Source organism: Hemibagrus wyckioides, linkage group LG13 (assembly GCF_019097595.1).
Source record: "Hemibagrus wyckioides isolate EC202008001 linkage group LG13, SWU_Hwy_1.0, whole genome shotgun sequence".
In the NCBI taxonomy this organism is placed as follows: domain Eukaryota; kingdom Metazoa; phylum Chordata; class Actinopteri; order Siluriformes; family Bagridae; genus Hemibagrus; species Hemibagrus wyckioides.
The window spans coordinates 19,880,369-19,906,061 of NC_080722.1; the positions used below are offsets into that span (position 1 = coordinate 19,880,369).

Genomic DNA, 25,693 nt, shown 5'->3' on the forward strand with positions numbered 1-25,693 from the left:
TCTCTAATTTTCCTGTCTTTTTTATTGCAGCTTTATCCTATTTGGTTGTGTTCATGTTTGGTACAGTGGGGGTTGTTTTTGTGAACACTGTTACATTAGTAGTAGAGCTGATCCTTAAAACACGTGAGTGAGCTCTATGGTCTGTGATTTTAAAAAATAATACTACAATAACATTCTTCAATATTAAATGTTATTGTGACCTAACTGACAGTTAAAAATTATAATAAAAAATGTTACTGAAATCAGTCCATTTAATATACAGTATACGTATGGAATTACAATTTTTCTTTTCCAATTATAATTATAAACAGGAAATGGTGAGCGGACAGTGGATCTGCGACTTATTCTCCTACCAACTGAAAGTTTCTTTGCTGCCTGCTGCCTTGCTTTACAAATATCTACTTTCTGTAAGTATAATCTACACACACACACACCACAGTATATGATCTAATGCTGAGCTGGTCTGTGTGCTTTCTCTCATTCCATTGTTGTAGAAAAAATAGCTGCTCTTCTGTTAAGCAGGTCTGGAAATAGTCATGAAAATATTTATTTTTTGGTATTATTCATCTCCTCCATGCCTCACTCCATGCCTTTGTGTCCAAAATGGAAAATATATGTATTATTTAAATAATAACACACTTCATACTGTGTGGTTATATGTAAATATTCCATTCTGGAGTGAAACAAATTACAATGTTTATTTATTAAGATTGCATCACACTTTTAACTGATAAAAAGTGAAATAATAAATGTCTACTAACAAACACCTTTACCATACCAATATTCAAAGTTTTTTTTTTGGAAAACATCACAACTTTATAAAATCATTTATTATTTGATTATATAAGTTACTATAGACTAGGATTATTTGCTGCTTTAATATACAGTACAATATTCCTGTGAGTATGAGAATAAAACTGATAACATTTTCCACATAGAGTTGTGGTGAAAAGTTTACATACACTTGTAAAGAAAATCATCTAATCTAATCTAATTTTACTTTAATAGGTGCTTTCGGTAGCCATCCACAAAGATTAAGCATCTGATTGAATTTTTGACAGAACTGACGAAGTTATTTTTCTTTTGGCTTCCTGACATGGACTTGTTTCTTCAGCACAGTCCATTTGTTCTCAATAGGATTTAAGTCTAGACTTTAGGAAGGCCATTTTAAAACCTTAATTCTAGCCTGGTTTAACTATTTCTTTACCACTTCTGATGTGTGGGATTTGAGGTCATTGTCCAGGAACACCCAACTGTATCTAAATCCCAACTGTCTGGCTGATGGTTTTAGGGTTCCCATAAGAATTTGCAGGTAATCCTCCTTCATCTTTCCATATACTTTCTGTAAAAGTCCAGTTCCACTTGTAATAAAACAGCTCCAGAATTCTACCACCACCATGCTTGATGGTAGGTCTGGTGTTCATAGGGTTAAAGGCCTCACCTTTTGTCCTCTAAACATTCAAGATTCAAGATTCAAGATTCAAGAAGCTTTTATTGTCATTTCAACCACATATAGCTGGTGCAGTACATAGTGAAATGAAACAACGTTTCTCCAGGACCTGGTGCTACATAAACATACAACAACAAGTTCAACACAAAACAACAAACAACACCACAGAGCTAGGACAGAAGTTTGTCTTAGCCACGTAAAGTGCACAGTGTGCAGCTAGGTGCAAACAGAGCATAGACAAGACAGTGCAAAAAGACAATAAATACAATAAAGACAACACAAAAGAACACAGGACACTTAGCGCAGAAAAGAAATAAAAGAACGTGTACTGGAATGTAAGTGAAATAAAATAGATAAAGTGAAATAATAAAAAAATAATAAAAAAAAAATAAATAAAAAAAAAGTATTGTGCAAAAATATTGTGCAAAAATACACAGCAGCGGTTGAGGTAGTGCAAATAGAATAAACATAAATATAACTATAGCAGCGGATGACAGGTAGAGGTAGTGCAGTAAGTAATGAACAGTATAAATTATGTGTGTGTGTGTGTGTGTGTGTGTGTGTGCGTCCACACAGTCAAGAGAGAGTGTGTGTATCTGTGTGTGAGAGAGATAGAGAGTTAATATACAGTTCAGTCCTGAGTGAGAGTGTGTGTGAGAGAGTGTAGAACAGTTCAGTCCTGAGTGAGAGTGTGTGTGAGAGTGTAGAACAGTTCAGTCCTGAGTGAGTGTGTGTGTGAGAGTGTAGAACAGTTCAGTCCTGGGTGTTGAGGAGCCTGATGGCTTGAGGAAAGGAAAGAATCTGTTACACAGTCTGGTTGTGAGGGCCCGAATGCTCCTGTACCTCTTTCCAGATGGCAGGAGGGTGAAGAGTGTGTGTGAGGGGTGTGTGGGGTCAGCCACAATGCTGTTGGCTTTGCGGATGCAGCGTGCGGTGTAAATGTCTGTGATAGAGAGGAGAGAGACTCCGATGATCTTCTCAGCTGTCCTCACTATCCGCTGAAGTGTCTTGCAATCCGAGACGATGCAGTTCCCAAGCCAGGCAGTGATGCAGCTGCTCAGGACGCTCTCGATGGTCCCTCTGTAGAACACAGTCAGGATGGGGGAAGGGAGATGGGCTTTCCTCAGCCTCCTCAGGAAGTAGAGGCGCTGCTGGGCTTTCTTGGTGATGGAGCTGGTGTTGAGTGACCAGGTGAAGTTCTCCGCCAGATGGACACTAAGGAATTTGATGCTCTTGACGATCTCCACAGAGGAGCCATCGATGGACATTCTTCTGATCATTGTGGCAAAATAACATATTTTTTGTTTTTGACTATAGAACTTCCCCCAGGAAGCTTGGTTCTTGTCCATGTGATCAGAAACAAACTTCAGTTGAGTGTTAAGTGCTATTTCTGGAGAAAGGGCTTCCTTCTTGCACAGTAAATTCTCAGCCCATGGTGATTAAAACACACTTGACTGTGGACACTGACACCTGTGTTAAATCCTGAGCAATTTTCTCTCAGCAGCAGGTGATAACTTGCATTTTCTTCCTGAGCAAAGCAGTGACACAACTGTGCTTTTTATACTTTCAAATAATTGGTTGCACAGTTCATATTGAAACCTGTAACTCCTTAGAAATGGTTCCAAATGTTTTTCCTTTTGATGATCTGCTTTTTCAGAACCTTGCTGAGCTCCTTAAACTTTCCTATTGTTGTGTTTGTGGCTGATTGTAATGAGTGTATTAAACCAGCCTTATTTAAATAGACTCAAAGAAGTCACCAGCTGTAGTCATAATCACAAAAAGTTAGGAGGCCATATCACAAAGCAAATTAAAAAAAAAAACATCTTTCTATATCAACAAAATTTATAAGTTGCTGTATGTATATTTTTTTGTCATATTTTATCATATTTCAAGAAGACCTGTAATAAAGTTATAAAAGGACCAAAATGCAAGTATGTGTTCCAATCATACAGGAAAAATAGAGTTGTTCAAATCTTTGATAACTCAAGATACCATAATATACATGTTCTTTCTAAGTGTATGTAAACTTTTGATCACTTTTGTAAATATATAACCTTTGTACTGAAGTCTCTGACTCTGAATATATCCCTTAGGTCAAACAAAAGAATTGTGTAGGTGTAAACAGACACCAGACAATGTGAGTATATACTATGTGTATACTATGTGTGATAGAATAAGAATAAAAGCTTCTTGACTTACTTGACTTGACTTGATATTAAACATGGAATAAACAGAGGCTTTTATTAAAAACTCATTAATATCATTAACCTTTGAGCAAAACACTTTTGCAAAAAATAATGTCTCGCCTTTAATACAGGATTCAGCTTTACAACATGAACATGAAATGGAGAATCTGGCTCCTGTTCCTCAGCCCCCAGGGTCTTAGCGGGTAAGATTTATCCCACGGTCTTTAATTCTTCAGTAATTGTTTATGTAACTACATAGTAAAATCCGATCCACAATAAATTTAATTTGACTCGTTATATGTTCAGTCATATACAGCACCTCCATATGTTAATATTAAAGACAGCATAACACATTTTTTATTACATTGGGCTTATTGTATATTTTTCTTCAAGAATAATCAAAGATTTTCTTTTTGTTTGTTTGTTTTTAGTAAAAAAATCCTCAAACACAAACCCAGAAGATTGCCAAAGTATGTTTATGGGGTTTCTGCACTTTCACCTGACTGACATGCCCATAAAAACCCCAAGTGACTGTATTAGTTGATTTTTATGTATCAGGGACTAAATAACAATTGTACCAACTTCTATAAATCTCATGGGAGAACAGAGGTCAATGTGTAATCATTTTTTTCCATAACCATGAACCAATATTCAGATACCAGCTGGGAAAAATAAGTGAATCCTATAATTCAGTACCATATACCACCTTTAGCAACAATAATATATAGTAAATGTTTTCTGAAGTAGTTTATTATTCTCACATTACTTTGGAGAAACTTTGGTACGCTCTTCTTTACAACATCATTTGGTTGATGTTTAAAGGCATTCGTTTATGCACAGAATCTCAATGAGGTTAATGTCTGGACTTTTTGCTTTGTCATTCCAACAACTTCATATTTTCTTCTTTAGTTATTCTGGAGTTTATGTCCAGCATTATTGTCTTGTTCATGACCTTATTCCAGCTCAGATTAAGCTGCTGGACAAATGGTCTTACATTTGTCTTAAGAAGATTCTGGTAATAAAGTGGACTTTATCGACTGTCTCACTGACTGCATGACTCCCAGGTCCTGTAGCTCAACAAGCCCAAATCATCATTCCTCCTCCACCATGCTTTAGTTTGTTTAATCTGCTTACAGAGGTCTTTAGGTCACATGATGTTGCTTTTGGGGTTTTCTGTACATGTCTGAGCTTGGACTGAATTTGCTGAGACGTTCACTCCTCATACATAGAGAGCAGCTGTATTGAAGGTTCTCCCCACATGTAAACAGTCCTTCACAATGTAGAATGATAAATTTGAAATTATATGGAGACGGCCTTATAATCCTTCACAGACTGATGAGCAGCAACAGTTTCTCAAACTGCCCAAAGTTCTGCTTTTATAGACATAATCACACTTCATGATGAGCTAATTTTGTTTATTTTGTTAGTAACCTGGCTGCTAATTATTGTCTTATTAATGGTGGAAGTAGGAAAGGTGTATGTATTTTTTGGGTAAAAAATGAGTACAGTACCTGAGATTATTAGTTTCTTTCTAGACGTTGGTGAGAATCTCACAGTTATTATTTAGGTCCTGATAAATAAAAATATAGAATTGCAGAAAGGTGTCCTTTTTCCCCATGAGTGTAAGTAACTGAATGCACTAGTTTAATCAACTCAAAGCATTTTTTTAAAGATGCTTGTAATGTGTTGTTTTATATATATATATTTTTTTACAATCCTTTGTGTGATACTTTAATGTGAATCTCTTAATGTGAAACATGTCTTCATGTTTGCTTCTGCTGTATAATCATTTTTATTATTTAACTGCCAGGTAAGATGACTGACATTTTACTTAATTAGGATAAAGGTTATGATTTAAACTCAGTGTGGCTTTAAAAACATTCATTTTATTGTTTAATCATCTGCCAAATTTACTTGTGTTATTATGCAGTAGTCTGTTATCAGAAATCTGTGTATAAATCTCCACGGATAACAAAGTTTTCTATTTGTTTATTACATCTTTGTGAGCTCAGAGTTTACATTTTTATATTTTAAATTAAATCAGATGTAAGTATTTCATGTAAGAATGATAGGTACGGAAAGTATCTCTATAATTGTGTATAACATTCAATACAGGAACACAGGAAATGTCACTATACTTTTAAAAGTACTCAAGTGTGTGTCAATGAATGTATATACATATATAGTTATACTGCACTGATAGCAGCAGCATCTGATCTGATTGTATTTTTTGGTTCTTCTGCATTTCAAACTGATATTAGATTTATATTAAAATAATTCAGAAAGATCTGTTCTTCATTTTGCTTTATTATGAACAGAAACAGTATTTAACGTTTCCTGCCCCTACATACCATGACACTCCTCTTTAGTCAGAAACCAGCTAAAGTGAAATAAAATAATGTTTAAGTTCTTTATGTATGAGAGACTACACTGAAACACTGATTATAAATAAAACCAAACACTGTATTTCAGCTGAAGCCTGGATAATTATTTTCAGTATCGGAGCTTAGTTCTGCTTTGCAGTGTGATTTGATTCTCACAGAAAACACTTTCTACACAAACAAAGAAAAAACATCAATAACAAAAATGGCTATAAAAGATTTTCAGAAAGATACAGAAAGTAATTCCTCCTGTACAGGAAATTAGGCCTGTGTAGGTTTGGGTTCTTGAAATCAAATAATAATAAAGGCAAAATAATGTTATTAAACAGTTAAGAACATTTTAAACAAAATTATACAAATTTTGCTTGAGCAATTTTAGGTGATTTTATTTAGATTAAAGTTTTCATTTTTGTTCCCTGTAACATTTCTAATCCTGATTATATTAAAACTATACTAAACTATATTAAAACTTATTAAGGCAGCTAAGGGAACAAATTCACTAAATTATGTAAATGTGATTAAGTTGTGGAAACGAGATCATTAACTTAAAGCTATGAATTATTAGTGCAAGGAAACAAGGTGATGTGGTTTGAGGCCACAATAAGTGACATCAAGTGGCATTTATTTCCCAGGATTCACCCTGATAAATGTTATTGTTCTTTTGCCTGCTCCCTGTTTGGGGTTGCCACAGCAGATCATTTGGTCCACATTTGGCTCAGGTTTTTTACACCAGATACCAGAGGTTTTTCACTTTTGCACATTTACTTTTTTCACTGGCTCAGATCTTATTTGACTGACCATTATCAGTTTGTAGATCTAGATGGTAACATCTCTATGCATACCAAGTAGGGATGCCACAATACTCAATATAATATTGAACTGTTCGGTACGACCTCTACAGTTCAATACGCGTATGTGAACTGTTTTTTTCAGTTTTTGGTTTCCATGCGTTTTATTACTCTCTGAACCGCCTGTTTGTGTTTGTCTGTACTATATGTCTATGCCCTGAGACAGACATGCCTACCCGCGAGTAAATATCCAATCAGTGAGCGCTAAAGTTAGGGGCGCTTAAAGATGCTTGCAATGCTGGTGTCAGATTTCACAATCTAACCATGGAGAGCGGTAAAGCGAGACAAATACGAGGAAGCAATGCTGTGATTCAGATCTGTGGTGTGGGAACATTTCGGATTTGTTGTTGACCATGATGCTGATGAAACAAAAACGGTAAACAAAAAAAATGACTGTGTTTAAGCACTGTTACACACAATTTACCTACTCACATAGAAATACTTCCAGTATGACTGCACATCTGCAGCTCCATCACCCAGAGATATCACTGTCTGGAAGCAAGATGGCAGAGCAGGTAACACAGGCATCCAAAAAACAGTCCCCTATCTGATTCCTTCCAGCATTCATACCCAACTGGTTCCGAGAGACACAAAAAATAATTGTAATATAATAATTGCTAAAGATTTGCAGCCGTTTTCGGTGATTGGTGATGTGGGCTTTCGGCAACTTATAAAAGTGCTCGAACCACATTACACATGACGTCCTTTTTTCCAGACCTCTACGAAAAAACGCACAAAAAAATTGAAACCGCACTGGCTAAAGCACAAAGCCTTGCTCTAATAACAGATAGTTGGACCTCGTGGGTAACAGAGCGTTATCTCACCATGACTGTTCATTACATAGCGGACTGGGAAAAAAAGAGCGCCGTACTCCAAACCTGTCCCCTGTAATAAAGTCATACAAGTTTTATATCTCACTATTTTCAGTACACTATGAATGTGTACAAGTTGATTTTTGCATTTAAGTAAAATAAAGAGAATTGCAACTAAAACCAGTTTCTTTCACCTAAGCAAAGTATAATGGGTAAAAAAACTTTAATTTGCCAAACCATCTGAACCGAACTGAACCGAAAACTGTGGGTAAAAACCGCGGTACGTATTGAACCGTGGGTTAACTGTATTGTTGCATCCCTAATACCAAGGTTATGTTCGGTGTTCCACAAGGTTCTGTTCTAGGCCCACTGCTTTTCTCCCTATGCTACCCCTTGGCGCAATTATCCGTAAACATGGTATTAGCTTCCACTGTCATGCTGATGACACACAGCTATATGTTTCAGCTAAAGGCCTGGTCACACTACAAGACTTTAACCATCGGCAGATCGCTTTGCTGTTCAGACATGACTTCACTGTATGTCTTTTTGTCCTTGTGGTGTTCACACTATGCGACACTTCGTAAATGATCCACAAGAGGGGGTCACACACCACACGATCTGACAACAACTCTTGTCACTCAACGCCGTCCCCAAACCACGTTTTGTCACGAAAACACACGCGACAGGTGGATCCGGAAATGACGCGAGACTTTCGGTAGAGGTTTGTTTTGAAAATGGACGTCGGCAGGAGTCTCGCTCTAAATAAATGTTGATTTATTAAAATAAATGTTGTGTCCACACTATTTTTGAAGCCATGTTGCTGCTGCTGCTTTTCTTCTGGTGACCTCATCTCTGTTGACTTGCTCTCTCATTGGCTGGAGGTCGTAGCTACAATTGACACCACGTGATGTCGAGTCAGCCGACCGTCCCAGATATTTAACATGCCAGATATCTGGATTTTGTCTGCGAGGTGTCAGCGACGCGTCAGCGAGCCTCTTTGATGCGTCGGTGAGTAAATCACACATAAAGATTGCCGAGTGCTGATCACCGGCTTATTTTCCCACGATCACAGACCGATCTGTCGGAGAGCTCGTTAATTTGCAAATCGGGCTTAAATCAGGCTTAAAATCCTGTAGTGTGAACTAGGCTTTAGTCAGATGAGAGACACCAGCTTATTAAGATAGAAGAATGTGTAAAGGACATTAGACATTGGATGGCCACTAACTTCTTCCTGCTTAACTCGGACAAGACAGAGGTGCTAGTACTAGGACCACATGTAGCTTTTTTTTTTTTTTAGCTCTGGTCTTTTATTTGAAGCTCATGTAGATAAAATCATTAGGGTAGCCTTCTTTCATCTCAGAAATATTGCCAAGATAAGAAATATGATGTCGCTTCATGATGCAGAAAAACTAGTCCATGTTTTTGTTACCTCTAGGTTGGATTATTGTAATGCCTTACTGTCTGGATGTTCCAGTAGGAGCATGAACAAGCTCCAGTTAGTCCAGAACGCAGCAGCCAAAGTCCTAACTATAACCAGAAGATATGAACACATCACTCCTATGTTATCCACACTGCATTGGCTCCCAATCAAATTTTGCATTGATTATAAAATTCTGTTAATGACCTATAAAGCACTAAATGGTCTCACGCCGCAGTACTTGAGCGATCTTTTAATCTTTTATGATCCACCACGCCTACTCCGATCAAAGGGTGCAGGTTATTTGGTAGTACCTCAAGTAGCAAAGGCTATAGCAGGGGGCAGAGCTTTTTCTTTCAAAGCCCCAAAGTTATGGAACAGCCTTCCAATTAGTGTTCGGGATTCAGACACAGTCTCAATGTTTAAGTCTAGGCTGAAGACACATTTGTTTAGTCAAGCTTTTAATATATAGTTTTCTTAGGTAAAGGAGCAGATCTGGAAGGTCCATGTGCATAGAGTGTTTGGTGTACTGGGATATTTGGATGCTGTCACCTTACCACCCTCACAAGTCGCTCAGGTTTGCAGACTGAAGTGGTTGGACACTTTATGTCCTGGGAAGCCTTCATGTCCGTGACCTTCTGGCTCTCCCTTTTAGTTATGCTGTCATAGCTAGTCTTGCCAGAGTCCCTGCCTGCACTTTACACATAATCTACATTGTCCTTAAACATCACATGATCAGAATCATACTTAATATCTCTCTTTTTCTCTCTCTGTCTTTCTCTGTTGAGCTACTCCTGAGCTCCTAGTGTTTGCCAGTTTCCACTGCCCTTCCCCTGGTCAGAGTCTCATCGCTTGGTGGTGCCCACTGATGCTGTAGATGGATCTGTGTGGACCAGGAGACAGACATGGACAGAGCCACTTGGGGACTTTCACACCGTCGCAGACCTTAGAATCTACAATGACCTAATAGTTTCTCATGGGCCATTGATTGCTGCTGTAGAAAGGACATTAATTAGTTACAGTTATATTATTTACTGTTTAGTGTCACCCAAATGAGGATGGGTTCCCTTCTGAGCCTGGTTCCTCTCAAGGTTTCTTCCTCATATCATCACAGGAAGTTTTTCCTTGCCACCGTCGCCACAGGCTTGCTCATTAGGGATAAAATAAAATAGTTTAATAATTAAATTTAATCATTTATTCTTATTTCTAGTTATTTAGTTATATATTTTTTCCACTCCCCTTTCTCCCTTTCTCTTCTTTTGTAAAGCTGCTTTGAGACAATGTTCATTGTAAAAGACGCTACACAAAATAAATTGAATTGAATTGAACTGAGGTTACAGTCCTGATCATATGATACTATGATACTATAATATTATACAGTGCTGAGCTGAGCAGCTAAAAACATTAGAAAACTACTGTTTTGTTTTGTTTTATTTTTGCCTTTAAACCTGGACAATAGTATGGACAATACTTATGATAACTGTGGAAAATTTCAAATGACTTGAAATTGTATGCCACAGAAAGTGTCAAACTCCTAACCACATTACATATTCCAGTGAATTATGACTTATATTATGTACTCATTATTATTATGCAGAAATAAAAATCAGTCTTTTTTGCCATGCAAAAACGAAGAAAGCTCGTTCTCAAAATAGAGGGGTAAGTAAATCTTCAGTAAATCGAATAAAACTGATGATTCACTAACTGAGTATTAATAAACTCAAATTGTATATTGTACATGGCAGAGCTTCAATACAGTTATGCAACCTCATGCTAAAAGCAGAGCTCAGCTGAACACAGCTTCATAAGGATTTTTAAGACGATAGAAATTGTATTCATTAAAAAAGAAAATTATAAAAGATTAACTTTATGCTTATGCTCCGGCAGAAGGTGGGGTAGTGGAGGGGACGGGGGTCCACAGGGCTTCTTTTTACCCACGTGATGCGAAAAGTGAAAGAGAAATATGTTTTTTCTTTGCAGGACTGCTCTGAAAATGTACTTGTATCTGATGCTGTTAGTGTTCATCTGTGACGGTAATGTAAAGTATTATTCTGCTTGTTAGTGCTCTGTGAATTCACTTCTAGTTATATGAAGCTGAAATGCAGAATAAATGAAGCGAAGATGTGTTTTTTTTTTTTTCCGATTCACCGAATAATATTTCGTTTGGAAATCATCCTGAACCGGGAATAAAAATATATATATACATTTTTATAATATATGTAATCGCTAAATCACAAGTGTTTTCGATCACGACACAAGTGTGTATTGTGGCATTAAGAACAGAAATTGAGGATGTGGTTCATGTATTAGCAGGAAGTGATAATGCACTTTCTCTGTAGACACGGTGCAAGGATCAAAATGTTTCTAGAAGAAACTAGATAAAGTCTTTGACTAATTTGTATATTCACTGAATAGTCATGATTATTAGCATATCAAAATCGAGGAGGATTTTTGATGACAGACAGACATTTTAAAATTTAATAACAACGGAGAAAAATGTTTGTGCATGAAATTACAGTTCTCAATCTCAGTACTGTAAATATGTCCAAGTATCAGTGATTAATTTGAGAGACTATCGATGTTCAGTGGAACAATGGGGACTGGAACAATGGGGGTTGTTTTCTTACAGAGTAAACCTGCTCTTTCATTTTGTATATTTATCAGCTGTGATGTGAGCAGTCTCTACCATCTTCTCAACATTGCTAGATTCATCACTATGATTCCGTCTGTCTGATTCTTTTACAGTGAACAGGCTTAACTAGGGCAAACAACAGAATTAAAATAAGAAAAATAAAACACAGGATCAAAATATTTGGAATCAAAACTATCAGAATGAATCAAATGAATCAAAGTAGTTGGAATGCTAGGAGTGAGACTTCACAATGACTGAAATTCTGGGTAAAAGGGTGCGTGTGATTATGAGCAGCCGTGTGTAATTAGAAATCTGGTGAACTTGAACACGACGCAGTCACATGACGTGTAGTTGGGGATGCTGATGGGAAATAGGGTTTGAAGTGAACTCAGCGATGATGTGACAGTTTAGCACAAAGACAATTTGATGCAACAGGGAGAAGAACATGGGTGGAGAGATGGAGATGTGTGTAACAGTAAAAATATCAGTTGAGAAATTATAATGTATGTCCTAAAGCTGTCCAGTGCAGACATGTGTGCAAATAATTAGAGGCTGATACAGTAGTCCCACTCACCAGCTAGCTCTTCTCTATTACATGACTAGTAACATCCAGGGATTAGCTAATGTCACTCTGTTAAGGAAGAGAGTAACATCACCATTCCTACCCACAGAACACAGACAGTTGTGGCATCTTTTTGACCTCCAGTCCTCCAGTCAGTGGGACAATCTCTTTTTCAATGTGCAACTTAGGAGCCAAAACCTTGGCTTTAACAGTTTTATTTGGGTTTTTGCAGTCCATCTCAGTGAATCACACACATATACTCATTCACCACTGGGTTAATTTAGAGCAGGGGTCACCAACCTTTTTGAAACTGTGAGCTACTTCAGAGGTACTGAGTAATCTGAAGGGCTACCAGTTTGATACACACTTCTGAGATAACAAAATTGCATTTAATTAGAAGAAAGAATGATTTTTCACAAAAATTATTAACAGTAGGAAGTAGGATTATTAACAGGGTAGGAAAACTAATGTTTCAACATGCATCACTTTATTTCTCTTAATTTCTGCAATTGTTTCATTTGCAAATGATCACTTGTGCGACATTCCATAGGAAATCATCATGTTCCATTTTTGCTAGCCACTAACAATTTTTAACTAATCATGAATGTAACGTTTGTACAATTTATCAGTTATGTAACATTTTACAAAAATCAACTTTCAGTTTTTTAAATAAATCTTATCACATCTCATCACAATCTAATCACCAAATCTGCAGCATCGTTAACAAAATCATCATATCTGTTACTCTTTATGAACACATTTGTCACAATGTTTCAGTGAAAATAAACATTAAAAGATGGTTAATGTAATACAAAAACTTATCAACTCCAATAGAATTTAACTTTGCTATGGCACTGGTATGATGCCACTGACGACATCTGGTATCTTTATTTGTCTTTGTTAGTGGGAAGCCTGGCATTGCATGCTGTTCACCAGTCTACTGTAATCTGGGGTGTAACTTGACACTGCAACTCTGAGGGAGTCTTGCAGATGTGCATCAGTGAGGCGTGTTCTGTGTTTGTTCTTGATGAAGTTCATCAAGCCTGGTGGGCTTTGAGGTGAAGGTCATTTTGCAGTGTTTTAATTTCCATCTCCACCTGTCCAGCATCCAAGTTGAACGTTGCACTTAGTTGTTTAGCAATGCATGTTATGTCGATTTGCATGAAAGGATTGCAAATGAATGACACACATGGCTCAAGCCGATCAAACTCACAAAACCTGTTCCCAAACTCTTGCCCAAGTCTGTTTATGACTTGAGAGTACTTTTCTGCAACTTTTTCATAAGTCTCAGATGCAGAAGCATTGTCTTTCAGCACCGAATGCAGGAGAGGGGAAGTGTAGCACTTTTTTGCTGCACTGAGAAAATGTTCAACTTGGCTTTAAATGCATTGATAGCACTAATCATGTCAGCAACAGTCTTACCTTCGCCTTGCAGCTTACAGTTCAAGTGGTTTAGCTTCCCAGTGATGTCCGTTAAAAATGCATGGACAAGTATCCACTTGATGTGTCTGTGTCACCTTTGATGAAACCTTCGTGTCGGCCGGTCATAGCAGGAGCCCCGTCTGTAGTCACCGATACCAGCTTTTTCAATGGTACCTTTTTCTCAGTGAAGAACCTCTTCACCGCGGTAAAGATGTCAACTCCCCTCATAGTTGTCTTTAGGGGCAGTAGTGTCAGGAGTTTTGTGGAGAAATCATCAAACACCATTCGGATGAAGACTATCAGCTGCGCTGTACTGCTGTTGTCCACGGATGCTAAACCACCTGCACCTCTCCAGGTCTCAATCTAGCTGCTCGGTCATGTTCCCGGACATAGCCAAAACTCTTCTCGCCATCGTAGGTGCCCCCAGTTGGACATCGGAGAGAGTGGATATGACATCAGTTCCATTCTTCCCGTCTTTAAACACTGTGTTCGCAATAAGCATCATTGCTTCTTTGAACACCCCCCCCCCCATCTGAAAACACCTTCTTCTTCTTTATCAAAAAATGTGCAGCTCTAAATGAAGCTTCGGTTGTTTTTTTGTGAGATTTCACCAGCCTGGTGAAAAAAGACTGCTGTTTGGTCAAGGCTGCCTTTAACTCCCAGGCTTTCTCTGGCCGTAGTGCACTGCCCGGTGGGTAATTAGCATAGTAGCTTTTGTGCCACGTGCTGAAGTGTCTCTCCACATTGTGCCGCTTTGCTGTTGCCACTTTCGCCCCGCAAATGAGACACATGCAGTTTTCTTTAACAGTAGTAAAAAAGAACTCTTCCTTCCACTCACTGTGAAATTGTTAAGTTTTCTTTCTTTTTTCTGACATTTTCTTTGGGGTAAAAACCACTTTCATCTAGTCATCATCGCAGCGCATGCTCACTACTCTCAACTCTGACCTTCTATTTTTAGAACAGGCCTGCGGGCGACTCATGTGGTCCCTGCGGGCGACCAGGTGCTCGCGGGCACCGTGTTGGTGGCCCCTGATTCAGAGTAACCTGTCTATTGAGATATGCTTTCCTGCAAAACCAATAGTACAGGGAGTTGGTTTGGAACTGGACCTGATCTGACTCCTCCTATAAGCCAAACTGTAAACCTATCACCCTGCCCTAATTTCTAACCCAAGGGAGGCTGTACAACACAGAATAAAAAACACATATATCCAACCTGAGGCATAGTGAGTTCCGTCCTACGGCTGGACTTTTGGTTTGACTTCACCCAGATGACATCAGGAGGATCAGATTGGACTCCACCCCTTGAACTTTTGGTTCTGTAGAGGGTAAAGGAAACTGGTACTGCCTGTGAAAGGAAACCCACACAACTGTGGAAAGAATATTGAGATATACTGGCCTGAACAGCAGTTAACACATTAGGTTAACATCTTTTAATAGTGTTTTTATTTACTTTAGGGTTCCATGTCCACAGTCCACCTGGCCCTCTCATTGTTCAGCTGGGAGACTCAGTGATGCTGCCCTGCTTTGTAGAAACTCCTCTACCACTGGAAGATCTGGAAGTGGAGTGGAAAAGAATTGACAGTGAAACTCTAGTGCACTTGTGGCAGAATGGAGAGAGTCGACCAGAGTCTCAGGACCAGTGTTATTTTGAAAGAGCTAATTTCTTCACTGAAGAGATCGGTCATGGAAACTTCTCCCTCCTCCTTGCAAATGTGACCAGTAAAGATGCAGGAGTTTATAAGTGTGTTGTTTACACAAAGCTGGATTCTGGTGAAACTCTGATTGAAATAAAGGAGATTGGTGGGTAAAGTTTTTCAACTAATTCATATAATGTTCTGTAAAAATACTTGATTTTTAAAATTTGGTTGATTATTATTATTATTATTATTATTATTATTATTATTATTATTATTATGGATGAGCAAAATTTTAAACAATTCTTATTTTAGAGCGTTTGATTGTGTCTGGAGCCCATGTTATATCTGCGTATGCGGGTGAAGATATCACTCTGAATTGCTCTGTAGACTCGCATCTCCCACCAGAAAATATAGAAGAGGTGTCATGGAAAAAAATGGATGAAGATATCTTAGTGCTGCTTTATCAAGAGGGTCAGATCCTGATAGAGTCGACTGGTGAGAGATACGTGGACAGAGTAGAATTCTTCAGTGCTGAAAAACGAAACAAAGGAAACTTCTCTTTAAGACTGAAGAATGTCCGAACAGAGGACAAAGGGCTGTATATGTGTTTAGCGTTCTCTGGGGCATTATCAGCTAACACAACTGTGGAGGTACAGCAGCTGGGTAAGTCACTGTATTTTTATACAGAAAACATGTAAAGATGTAGCAGAGCTGATGTCTTAATAAGATGTGAATTAACAGGGCTAAAATCATGTGATTTGAACTACCCTAAAGAAAGCAAAAATGGCCCTGCTACTTAATAACTGGTGTTTGTGCCACACAGGTCTTTCCTCTCTGCATATTGCAATTGTCATTTTGTGTATACTTGGATTTGTAATAGGATCACTTACACTAGGCTACCTATCTTACACTTCTTATAAAAATAAAGGTAAGTCTGGTCTTCATTTTATGATTTCAGAAGTTTAGTAATATTTTAAGTTTAGTAATCTTAACTGAAAGTAAAAATAATGCATATGTTCTTTTTGTTTGTTTATTTGTTTGTAGATGACAGCAGAAGAGCCCTAGCTATACAGTGTGCACATGTCCTTTGTCCTAACATTACTATGTCCATTGTCTTTATCCTCTGGGGTGTCACTGATGGTAAATATTGTTTCTCACAGTTACAGTGTTTACAACTCCAGAAATACACATGAGAAACCATTCATGAAAAATAAGAATACTCTTCTATAAGACAAGTACACAAAAGTTTTTTGTACCACATCTGGGAATGTGTGAGGGATTAAATCTGACCACAGTCTGGCTACCTGATCATGACCATTCAAAATGCAAGCACCTTATCTATGAGATCAATCTATAACTGCAAATCAAACCTGTTTGAGGAGGGGTGCATAACCTCAGGCTCAATTACCTTCTGTGTCCTGTTTCTACAGGAACTGGTAGATAACAGCAAATCCTCCTTTTTCATTTAGGTTTACCTGGCTGCCATTTTGCCTTGTCATGTTGATTCTTAAGAGCACAACAATGGTCTGACAATCACTCATTTGCCAACTTATGAAAGAGACATATTAAAGGGTAGTGGTAGCTCAAGTGGTTAAGACTCTGGGTCCTTGACTGAAAGAACCTCTATTCAAGCCTCTGGATCATTTAAATGGTGCTAGCACTGGCTTCAGCAACGTACATTAGTGACATCCATGCTGGTATCCATGACTTTAACCTCATTATGTATGCAGTTTCTATGTGTAGAGGCTCAATTTTTACTGAAATCTTATGCAATATATGTCCCCAAAATTATCAGCACATCACTGGCATTCCAGATGCTTCTGAAGTTCAGAAACAATTCAATGCTCCTGCTCAGTCCACTGGTTGTTGACAGGACAGCAGGATCAGGAGATCCGAAAAATGGTTTGTGTCATTGGCTGACTGATCATGAAACACTATGTTTTATACTGGATTATGGAGTCTATAGTATCTCCTTCCTAAAAGAGTCTACAGGCTCTCACAGGCTTGCACACCCACTCCACTCCGAAATGGCCACATCCTGACCTCAGGTTTTGACTAAATCCACAATACTTATGATGGAACTCACAATGTTCTGATTCAAGCAAATGCTGGACAAAAAGAATTGTCTTATGACCATGGTCCTAGTTCTCTACTAGCATGACTGATCATCTCATTGTACCACCCTCCTTAGGCAGAATGAAGAAGGGGTGTGTTTATCTAGACTGTCTAGATGAAGTTTAATGAGTAAGTGTAGGACTTACTCATGCAACATCATCTAGACAGTCTAGATAAACAATGCACACATCACCTCTGACAGCCAGTCCTGGCTGATTTAATGAAATATTGCTTTTAAGGGACAATGCAAACACATCTTACTCATGCCACCAGAGAACTGGGGTCACATTTGTAACCTAAAGATATTTAACACCTTGTTACATTATTATAGAAAACACACCACTGTACTGCCAAAGAGGATACATGAAAGAAATAAATTTAGATGTAACATTTAAAATACTAAACATTAAATAAAATTTTATAACTGAACTATGTTTATAATAATTGACAATAATATTTACATTGTTTGTAAAGTTACTATTATAACTATAACTCAGTGGGATATAACAGTGGATTTCCTTATCGACTGAAAAACAGGAAAACATTTCCTTATTCACTTACTTATTTATTTATTTATTTTACCTCCAGGGTTTTTTACTGAAGCAGCAACCTGTTCAGCCCTTAATTTTGCTCGGATCCTTTTTCTGCTTTGGATTGCTCTCCATTTGAAAACATTTCAAGGTATGACTTGATGCCCAGTATCCTATGAGAATTTGTCAGTCATGGGTATTATTACAAAAAGTCCATTTTTACATTCTCACTGCTGGGTCATTAGGCCCATGTTCCAGTGTGTCAGAAGTAGGAGGCAAATGTAGTAGACACCTTTTCAATATCATCTTTTAACTAATAGTTTGTCTGATTTTCTTTATGAAACTGTATAATGTAACATAACAGAGCAGGAAAGAAATGCTTTTAAAGGATTGCTAGCATTAAAATTAATTATAACGCTTTAGATCTGACACTTTTTTGACAGCCTTTTTAAATTCCACATTTTTCCCCTTTTTGATCTGAAAACCGAAAGCTGCCGTTTTTGGCCTTTTTCAGCTAAATATATTTAATGATGTCTTACACAAGCAGGGAAGTCAAACATATGTTGAAAGATTTTATTTCACATTATCATTTACTGTGACAGAAAGAGATTTTTAAGTGGAGAAACAAGTAGAGAACAGTGATCTGGCTGAAGAATTACTGAAGTGAGATGAAGAATTCTCATACAGCACTGTGTAATAGTCTTAGGTACAACATTCTCAGAAGGAGGCACAGACACCTCCATCTCTTGGTGCATAAAATAGAAAAAAAGACTTTATCACAGTACTGTATGCTGAGTTGGATTTAGGAAACACTTGACTAATCAGTGTATTTGTTATATTGCAGATTTTCCCCAGCGATTAATTACCATCTTGGCAATTCTACTACAGTACATTGTAATAACTGTTGTTGCATATTCGAGTGAGTATACATGACACCATCACACCATTACCATCTGCAAGATCTTATTACATACTTTTAAAAAGTGAAAAGGAAGAACCAAATATAGGAAGAAAATAATTTTATAATCATGTGCCTCTACTACATGAAACAGTGGTCTTGGTATCTGCAAACAGTATGTTACAGTACCTGATTGATCATACAGTGTTATGTTACATTCTCCCACAAATCAGGGGCTCAGTTACAGTAAGAAAGGACTAGACAAAGGTCTTGGACCCAGGAGATGAAGTTCTCTTTTTCATTTTACTTTTTATCTTATATATTATAAGCGTTTGGAGCTCTTATATTTCCTTATTCAGTTCGATTTTCAGTTAAATACTAAAATGAAAATCATTAAATAAGCCCTGCTTTCAGAAACTAGGTACCATTGTCTCATTAAATTTCACAGCACATGTTGCGAGAAATTAGATTTTGTGACCTAAAAATGAAAACAATCAAACAAACAAACCATGAAAATGTTTTTATTAAAAATTACAAAATTTGTTATGTGAATTTTTCACGTAACATGAATACAGTTTATTTATCAAGTTTTCCAATATCATTAGCGAATGCTGTACATTTTCACTGAAACTAAAAGGGAGCCCCATGTTATACCTGTTATATCCTAAATGTTATATCCTAAATGCCTGAAGGAGCGATACAGGAAATCTTTTCTCCCTACTGCTATTAGACTTTACAATCAGAGCTGCTCTCAGTGAACCAGTCACCATAATCCACACTGTTCATACTGATTTTTTTCATGCTGATTTTTATACTGTGTTCTAACTGTGAAATAACCTGTCATCATAATACACACTGTTGTATGTGATATTCTTAAACTGTGAAATTACAATAATTAAAATTCTGTGCAATACAACAGATGTGCAATAACGTTTTGTTTTTGTGAAATTATTATTATTGTTATTTTTCTTTTTCTTCTATATTCATATAGATTTCTTTATCTTTATGCTTCATATTTTCACATTTTTTCTTCTTTTGTTGCTGCTGTAACGTGGAAATTTCCCCACTGTGGGACGAAGAAAATCTTATCTTATCTTACATTTACAGACAAAGCAGCAAAAATGTAACATCACATGAATCCGCTGTAACATCACTAAAAGAACACAGGAAACACATGTTCATGTCTCCATCAGGAATTTCCACTGATTTCTAATAGAAATGCAGAAGTGATGGTCATGTGCACAGCCTGGAATGATGCATGCAAAGAAGATTTGAGTGTGACACTGGTGCTGTATTATAATATAACAGAGTATAATATAATTATATATAATTTTGCTGTATTATATTATTATAAACTCTTCTCCAGTGCAGCTTTGAATAAATCACATCAGTATCTGATTGCTGCAGTTTAAAGTTTGTATGAATGATCCCTAAATCCAAAGTTTTAAGTTCTGTATTTAGATTTTTTCCTTTAGATGTTTTTCTTCACAAAGCATGGTGTGTACTTATACTGTGTGTAATATATACTAACATTTTTTTTTTGTTTTTATTGACTAGCTATTTTTATGGATATTGTGTATAATTTAACCTCTGAAGCGAAAGTGGCTCTGATAATCATGCTCCTGCTGCTACTTATTCCTATTCTGGGTGTTATCGCTGTAGGTAGGTGTTTCAAGTTGGTGTGGGTATACGAGTATAGATGTCAGAGATGAGTACATATTTGATATTTTTAACTTTTAATTTTATGTTACTTTTAAGAAAATCCTTTTATTTTTTTCATACTAAATTACATAATTGATACACAGATACATTCCAATAAGGGCATAATCAGTCACTCTGTGTTTGTAATATAAGTGTTATATAATTGTCTATCTAGTGGACTATATGAGCATTACAGTGCCATTAGAACATAGCCTGTGTAGTTTCTACAGTATCGTGAATATGAAGCAGCTTGAGATTTTACATACACTATATTTCCAAAAGTTTTGGGACACTCCTCCAAGTCATTCAATCCAGGTTTTCCAATCACTTCCATGGCCACAGGTATATAAAATCAAGCACCTAGGCAGAAAGACAACAAACATTTGTGATAGAATGGGTTGTTCTCAGGAGCTCAGTGAATTGAAGCAAGGTACTGTGACGGGTTGTCATTTGTGAAATTTCCTCATTACTAAATATTCTATGGTCAACAAAGTGGAACCAATTAGGAACAACAGCAACTCATCCACAAAGTGGTAGGCCATGTAAAATCACAGAGCAGAGTCAGCGCATGCTGAGGCACACAGTTCGCAGAAGTCGACAACTTTCTGCAGAGTCAACAGCTACAGACCTCCAAACTTCATGTGGCCTTCAGATGAGCTCAAGAACAGTGCATAGAGAGATTCATGGAATGGGTTTTCATGGCCAAGCTGCATCCAAGCCTTATATCACCAAGTGCAATGCAAAGTGTCGGATGCAGTTGTGTAAAGCATGCTGCCACTGGACTCTAGAGCAGTGGAGACGTATTCTCTTTAGTGACAAATCACACTTCTCTGTCTGGCAATCCGATGGACGAGTCTGGGTTTGGCGGTTGCCTGGAGAACAGTGCTTGCCTGACTGCATTGTGCCAAGTGTAAAGTTTGGTGGAGGGGGGATTATGATGTTGGGTTGTTTTTCAGGGTTGGGCTTGGCCCCTTAGTTCCAGTTCTAGTACACCTAATGCTTCAGCATACGAAGACATTTTGGACAATTTCATGCTACCAACTTTGTGGGAACAGTTTGGGGACGGCCCCTTCCTGTTTCAACATGACTGCACACCAGTGAACAAAGCAAAGTCCATAAAGGCATGGATAAGTGAGTTTGGTGTGGAGGAACTTGACTGGACTGCACAGAGTCCTGACCTCAACCCGATAGAACAGCTTTGGGATGAGTTAGAGCGTAGACTCCTCATCCAACATCAGTGCCTGACCTCACAAATGCACTTTTAGTGGAATGGTCAGAAATTCCCATAAACACACTCCTAAACCTTGTGGAAAGCCTTCCCAGAAGAGTTGAAGCTGTTATAGCTGGAAATGGTGGGCCAACTCCATATTACAGCCTACAGATTAAGAATGGGATGTCATTAAAGTACATGTGCATGTAAAGGCAAATGTCCCAAAACATTTGGCAAGTTCTGTAATTTTTCACACATAAAAGCGTATCAAATAATTTGTTGTACATTAATACATCACAGTTATGCAGGTCCTTAAACTGGAATAAGTGCACTGGTGTCTAAGCATTACCTTTCATTTTTTTTGGGTAACCTTAATAAAACCTGGAATTTAAAGACCATTTATGTTTTTTGTTAGTTTTCTTTTTAAACAGGTCTTACACACTTCTGAAATAACCTTTTAATAATTCTTTCTTTTCCCCATACAGCATGCTGTAAAAGGACTAAAAAAATTCATCCATTCACGATTTACATGATTGTAGAACTCAGTGATATTCTACGAATAACTGTTTTTACACTGGGATTTCAAAGTAAGTACCACTTTTTTCAGATGACATTTGATTGATTCACATTTCATGAAAGGATTAAATGTACTATTATATCTTCCTGAGCGCTTCTTATCCTAAAGTATATTAATATTTATAAAACATGTAGAATGCATGTACAGAATGTAATGTAATCAATTTTACACACATTTAACTTTAAATTATAAGTATTTAATTAAGTCTCATTGTCCAGACACATCCTAAGGTCAGTTCAATCATGTAATATTTCAATTTTCATTGTGTATCTAATGAGTCGGAAACATTTATATAGTTAGGCTTATTAGCTTCATTAGCATAATTAAAGACATAAATAATAATACCAGCTTAAAACTAAACCTTTGCAAGCAAAACTGTGATAATAAACTGTGATCTATAACTGTGATACTGTAATTAATATTCTCATGTTTTTCAGGAAGTGCAATTGCGTTTTTAGTTCCACTCTTCACTGTGATTTGGTTTTATTTGGATTATTTTCTCTCAGAGCTGAGTAAGTACATCATGTAATACTTTATTCTACCTTTGTATCTTATTTATTTTTGCCAGTCAGACATTACATACATTCAATTTAATGTAATATGAATTCATAACCATATGATTGTACCACAGACTTTAAATTAATTACAAATCTATACACTTGGATACAGTTAACTGATTAAACAACTTCATTCATAAAATACAAACTCTTAAAAATAGAAACTCTCAAAAATGTGTTAGTTGCAAGTAATACAGTGAATTCAAATGTTAAACTGACGTTTACAAAGTTTACATGATTCTAAACATGTTTCACTTTTGATTCTCTTAAATTCATGATAGAATTTTAAATTGTGTAGATTTGGTTTTAATTTAATTTCTTTAAAATACATTTAACTCAAAACATGGTGTAAAGGTTAATTTCTCTCCCTTCTCTCTGTCTGGATTATTCTTAGTCTTCATGTGTGTATATTGATGATCTCCCATGAATTACCAGCTTCACACTCATCACAACTGATTGTCATTAGCTGATGCACACAACATACCATTGAAGGCAAAGTTCACAGAGCTGAAATCACAAAATGACAAATAAACAGAAACAAATGAATTTCTCAGAAGCAGAAGTTTATGTTATGTTGAGTCTCCAGGTTCACCATACAGGGAAACTCTTGATCAGGTTTTATTTTTTTCTTTTAGAAATACAAAGCTACACACATCAGATACAAAACATTCATTTATTAGTTCATTGTTGATTAACCACTTTATCCTGTTCAGAGTTGCAGTAAAACATAGGCATGTAAAACACACAGGTAGATAAAACCTGTTTTTAATTGAAATAATGCTGAGTGTGACATGGTGAGAGTGATAAAGAAATCAAATCTTTCTAAAGAAGAAAACCAAAATTTAAACTAGTGTGGAATCTTTTGCAAAAAATGTTAAAAAATATTATTATTTTTTGTTTGAGAAAACAATAAAATACAATGTTTCTGAAATGACAATCTTATAGATACATGAAGCACTGCAGAGAGCATGGGACTGGCAGATTCACAGATTCACCTTATTTTATTCTCATAAATTTTCTGTAATACTGAAACACAGCAGATTATTACATCCTCCAGTTTTAACCATGTCTCAAACCATAACTTATTATTTAAATTCCCACAGCTTTTTAAATTAAGGAAGTCAATTAAACTAGGAGTTGATTATTAATTTGATAAGAAAGTAGCAGGTATTGTAGATTCTGTAGTGTTCAGCAGATATAACTTCAGTAAGACCTGAAATGTGTCATGTGAAGATGAAGATGTAAAAGTAGCTGTTTGTTGTTGCAGAGTATATATTCTGGATATTAGGGGCGTTGCTCCTGGAGGTTCTAAGGGCTTTAGGGACGATCTACATCCATTATGATCTGAATATTGATGTGAAAGGTGAGTACCAGTCCTGTGTCATTACTAGTCAATTGTTTTATTTAAAGTTGAACAGAACAGTCGATCAGGAAGATAAAACGAAAAAGCTAAGAATCCTCCAGTACAAAAGCATGACCCTGTGTTTTAGCTTTAAATGTTTTTCACTGCAGTTTAGTGAATTATTTGTACACAGATCATTCAGGTAATAACAGTGTCATGATTACACTGGTGTAAAAATGTGTGTTTTTCTTGGTTTGTAGAACGCGACGCAATGGTCTGTTTGACTGCATTCCTCCAAATCTTGACCCTGATTACAATGTTTACAGATATAAACTATTCAAAAGGTATTCATTACTTTCCAGCTCTTTTTTCAAATGCTTTTTATTTTGGTAGCATATTTTAAAACATACATATTCAAGTCAATTCAACTCAACAGAAAGCTACATTTAAATGGAAACATACGTTTTACATCATAAGAAAATGAGTTTTTTAATCACTGGATTTTCACAGATGCCTTTAAAATGTAAACACATTTATACACAACATTGCTGTTTAATGCCAGTGATTATGCCAACAAACTCAAGTGATATGTTAATTTTGTAGAAACATGTTACATTGAGAACTTCATGCTGGATGTACTGTATCTGTAGCTCTGTCAAATAAGAGGGAATTTAAACCTTTAAAGTAGCAACGTCCTCAAATTCAGAAGCAGCTGCCCTGATATTCCACCTTGTGTTGGGATAATGACATCACTCTGTGTTTCTGCTTGTATTTATCTTGCTTTTATCCTGCTCCCATTCTTAGAGCCTGACCTGTTTATGGAGAACAATAACTGTAAAGGATTGCCGGAGGCGGAAGTGTTGGAATCCGCAGATTTATTAAACCAAACACAGCAGGCACAATGTGGTCAAAAAACGAAGCAAACAGGTCAAAACCAGGAAATCAGAAAGCAGAGACAAATCCAAATCATAAAGCAAAAATCACAAGAACAAGGTCACAAAACTAGGTCAAAACACAGTAAATCTCAATGCAACAAACAGCAAGGCTTGGTATATAGGCTAAGGAACGATACTTCACGTAGAATGTTTCAATCTTTTTTATGTGCGTGGGTACTGGAAATGAGTGATTAGAATTCGGGAGAGGGCTCCCTCTGTCTCTCTGTGTGATGTGACAATAACAAACCAAATATCATTAACATTTACTTCCATGTAGAACAGTTTAATTTGAATGAATATGAGTTGTGAAATGTCTGGGGTATTTTATTTTTTTTAATTACACAGATATATACTGAATCATTTGGACCATTAACACAGAAAGGTGCTTTACTTTTTGCTGGAATATTAAGCAGCATAAATATGGCATGTGCTTTATGATGAATAACAATTTAATGTTTTTTGTTTATCAGAGAAATTATAG

General features: G+C 36.7%; 2 protein-coding genes across 5 annotated transcripts in view; both read left to right on the plus strand.

Moving 5' to 3' along the window:
- Positions 1 to 3,839, plus strand: part of LOC131363873 (uncharacterized) — a 37,574-nt gene extending 33,735 nt beyond the window's left edge. For both annotated transcript variants that reach the window (XM_058406829.1, XM_058406828.1), the window contains exons 14-17: positions 31 to 123; positions 312 to 407; positions 3,544 to 3,587; positions 3,768 to 3,839. In XM_058406829.1, coding sequence (XP_058262812.1) covers positions 31 to 123; positions 312 to 407; positions 3,544 to 3,587; positions 3,768 to 3,836 — 302 coding nt within the window. In that variant the 3' untranslated portion in view covers positions 3,837 to 3,839. The remainder of the gene's footprint in view (positions 1 to 30; positions 124 to 311; positions 408 to 3,543; positions 3,588 to 3,767) is intronic.
- Positions 3,840 to 11,037: 7,198 nt separating this feature from the next.
- LOC131363527 (CD276 antigen homolog) lies at positions 11,038 to 22,385 on the plus strand. 3 transcript variants are annotated; one of them, XR_009206338.1, is made up of 9 exons: positions 11,038 to 11,127; positions 15,166 to 15,510; positions 15,660 to 16,010; positions 16,171 to 16,275; positions 16,392 to 16,487; positions 18,051 to 18,143; positions 18,837 to 18,911; positions 19,998 to 20,552; positions 22,287 to 22,385. XR_009206338.1 is itself a non-coding variant. In XM_058406149.1 (8 exons), exons 1-8 carry the CDS (start codon positions 11,058 to 11,060, stop codon positions 20,015 to 20,017), a joined length of 1,155 nt encoding a protein of 384 aa, XP_058262132.1. In that variant the 5' UTR covers positions 11,038 to 11,057; the 3' UTR covers positions 20,018 to 20,566. The 3 variants fall into 3 exon arrangements, 1 of the variants encoding a protein (XP_058262132.1); XR_009206339.1 differs by having other exon boundaries at positions 15,735 to 16,010; XM_058406149.1 differs by lacking the exon at positions 22,287 to 22,385 and having other exon boundaries at positions 19,998 to 20,566.
- The last annotated feature ends 3,308 nt before the right edge of the window (positions 22,386 to 25,693 follow it).

Bases quoted from the DNA above. Each gene is read 5' to 3' on its own strand.
- LOC131363527 (XM_058406149.1), top strand. From the start codon at position 11,058: ATGTTTTTTCTTTGCAGGACTGCTCTGAAAATGTACTTGTATCTGATG. The intron at 16,488-18,050 runs GTAAATATTGTT...TTTTACCTCCAG, and splicing joins CCTCTGGGGTGTCACTGATG to GGTTTTTTACTGAAGCAGCA. The intron at 18,144-18,836 runs GTATGACTTGAT...GTTATATTGCAG, and splicing joins CCATTTGAAAACATTTCAAG to ATTTTCCCCAGCGATTAATT.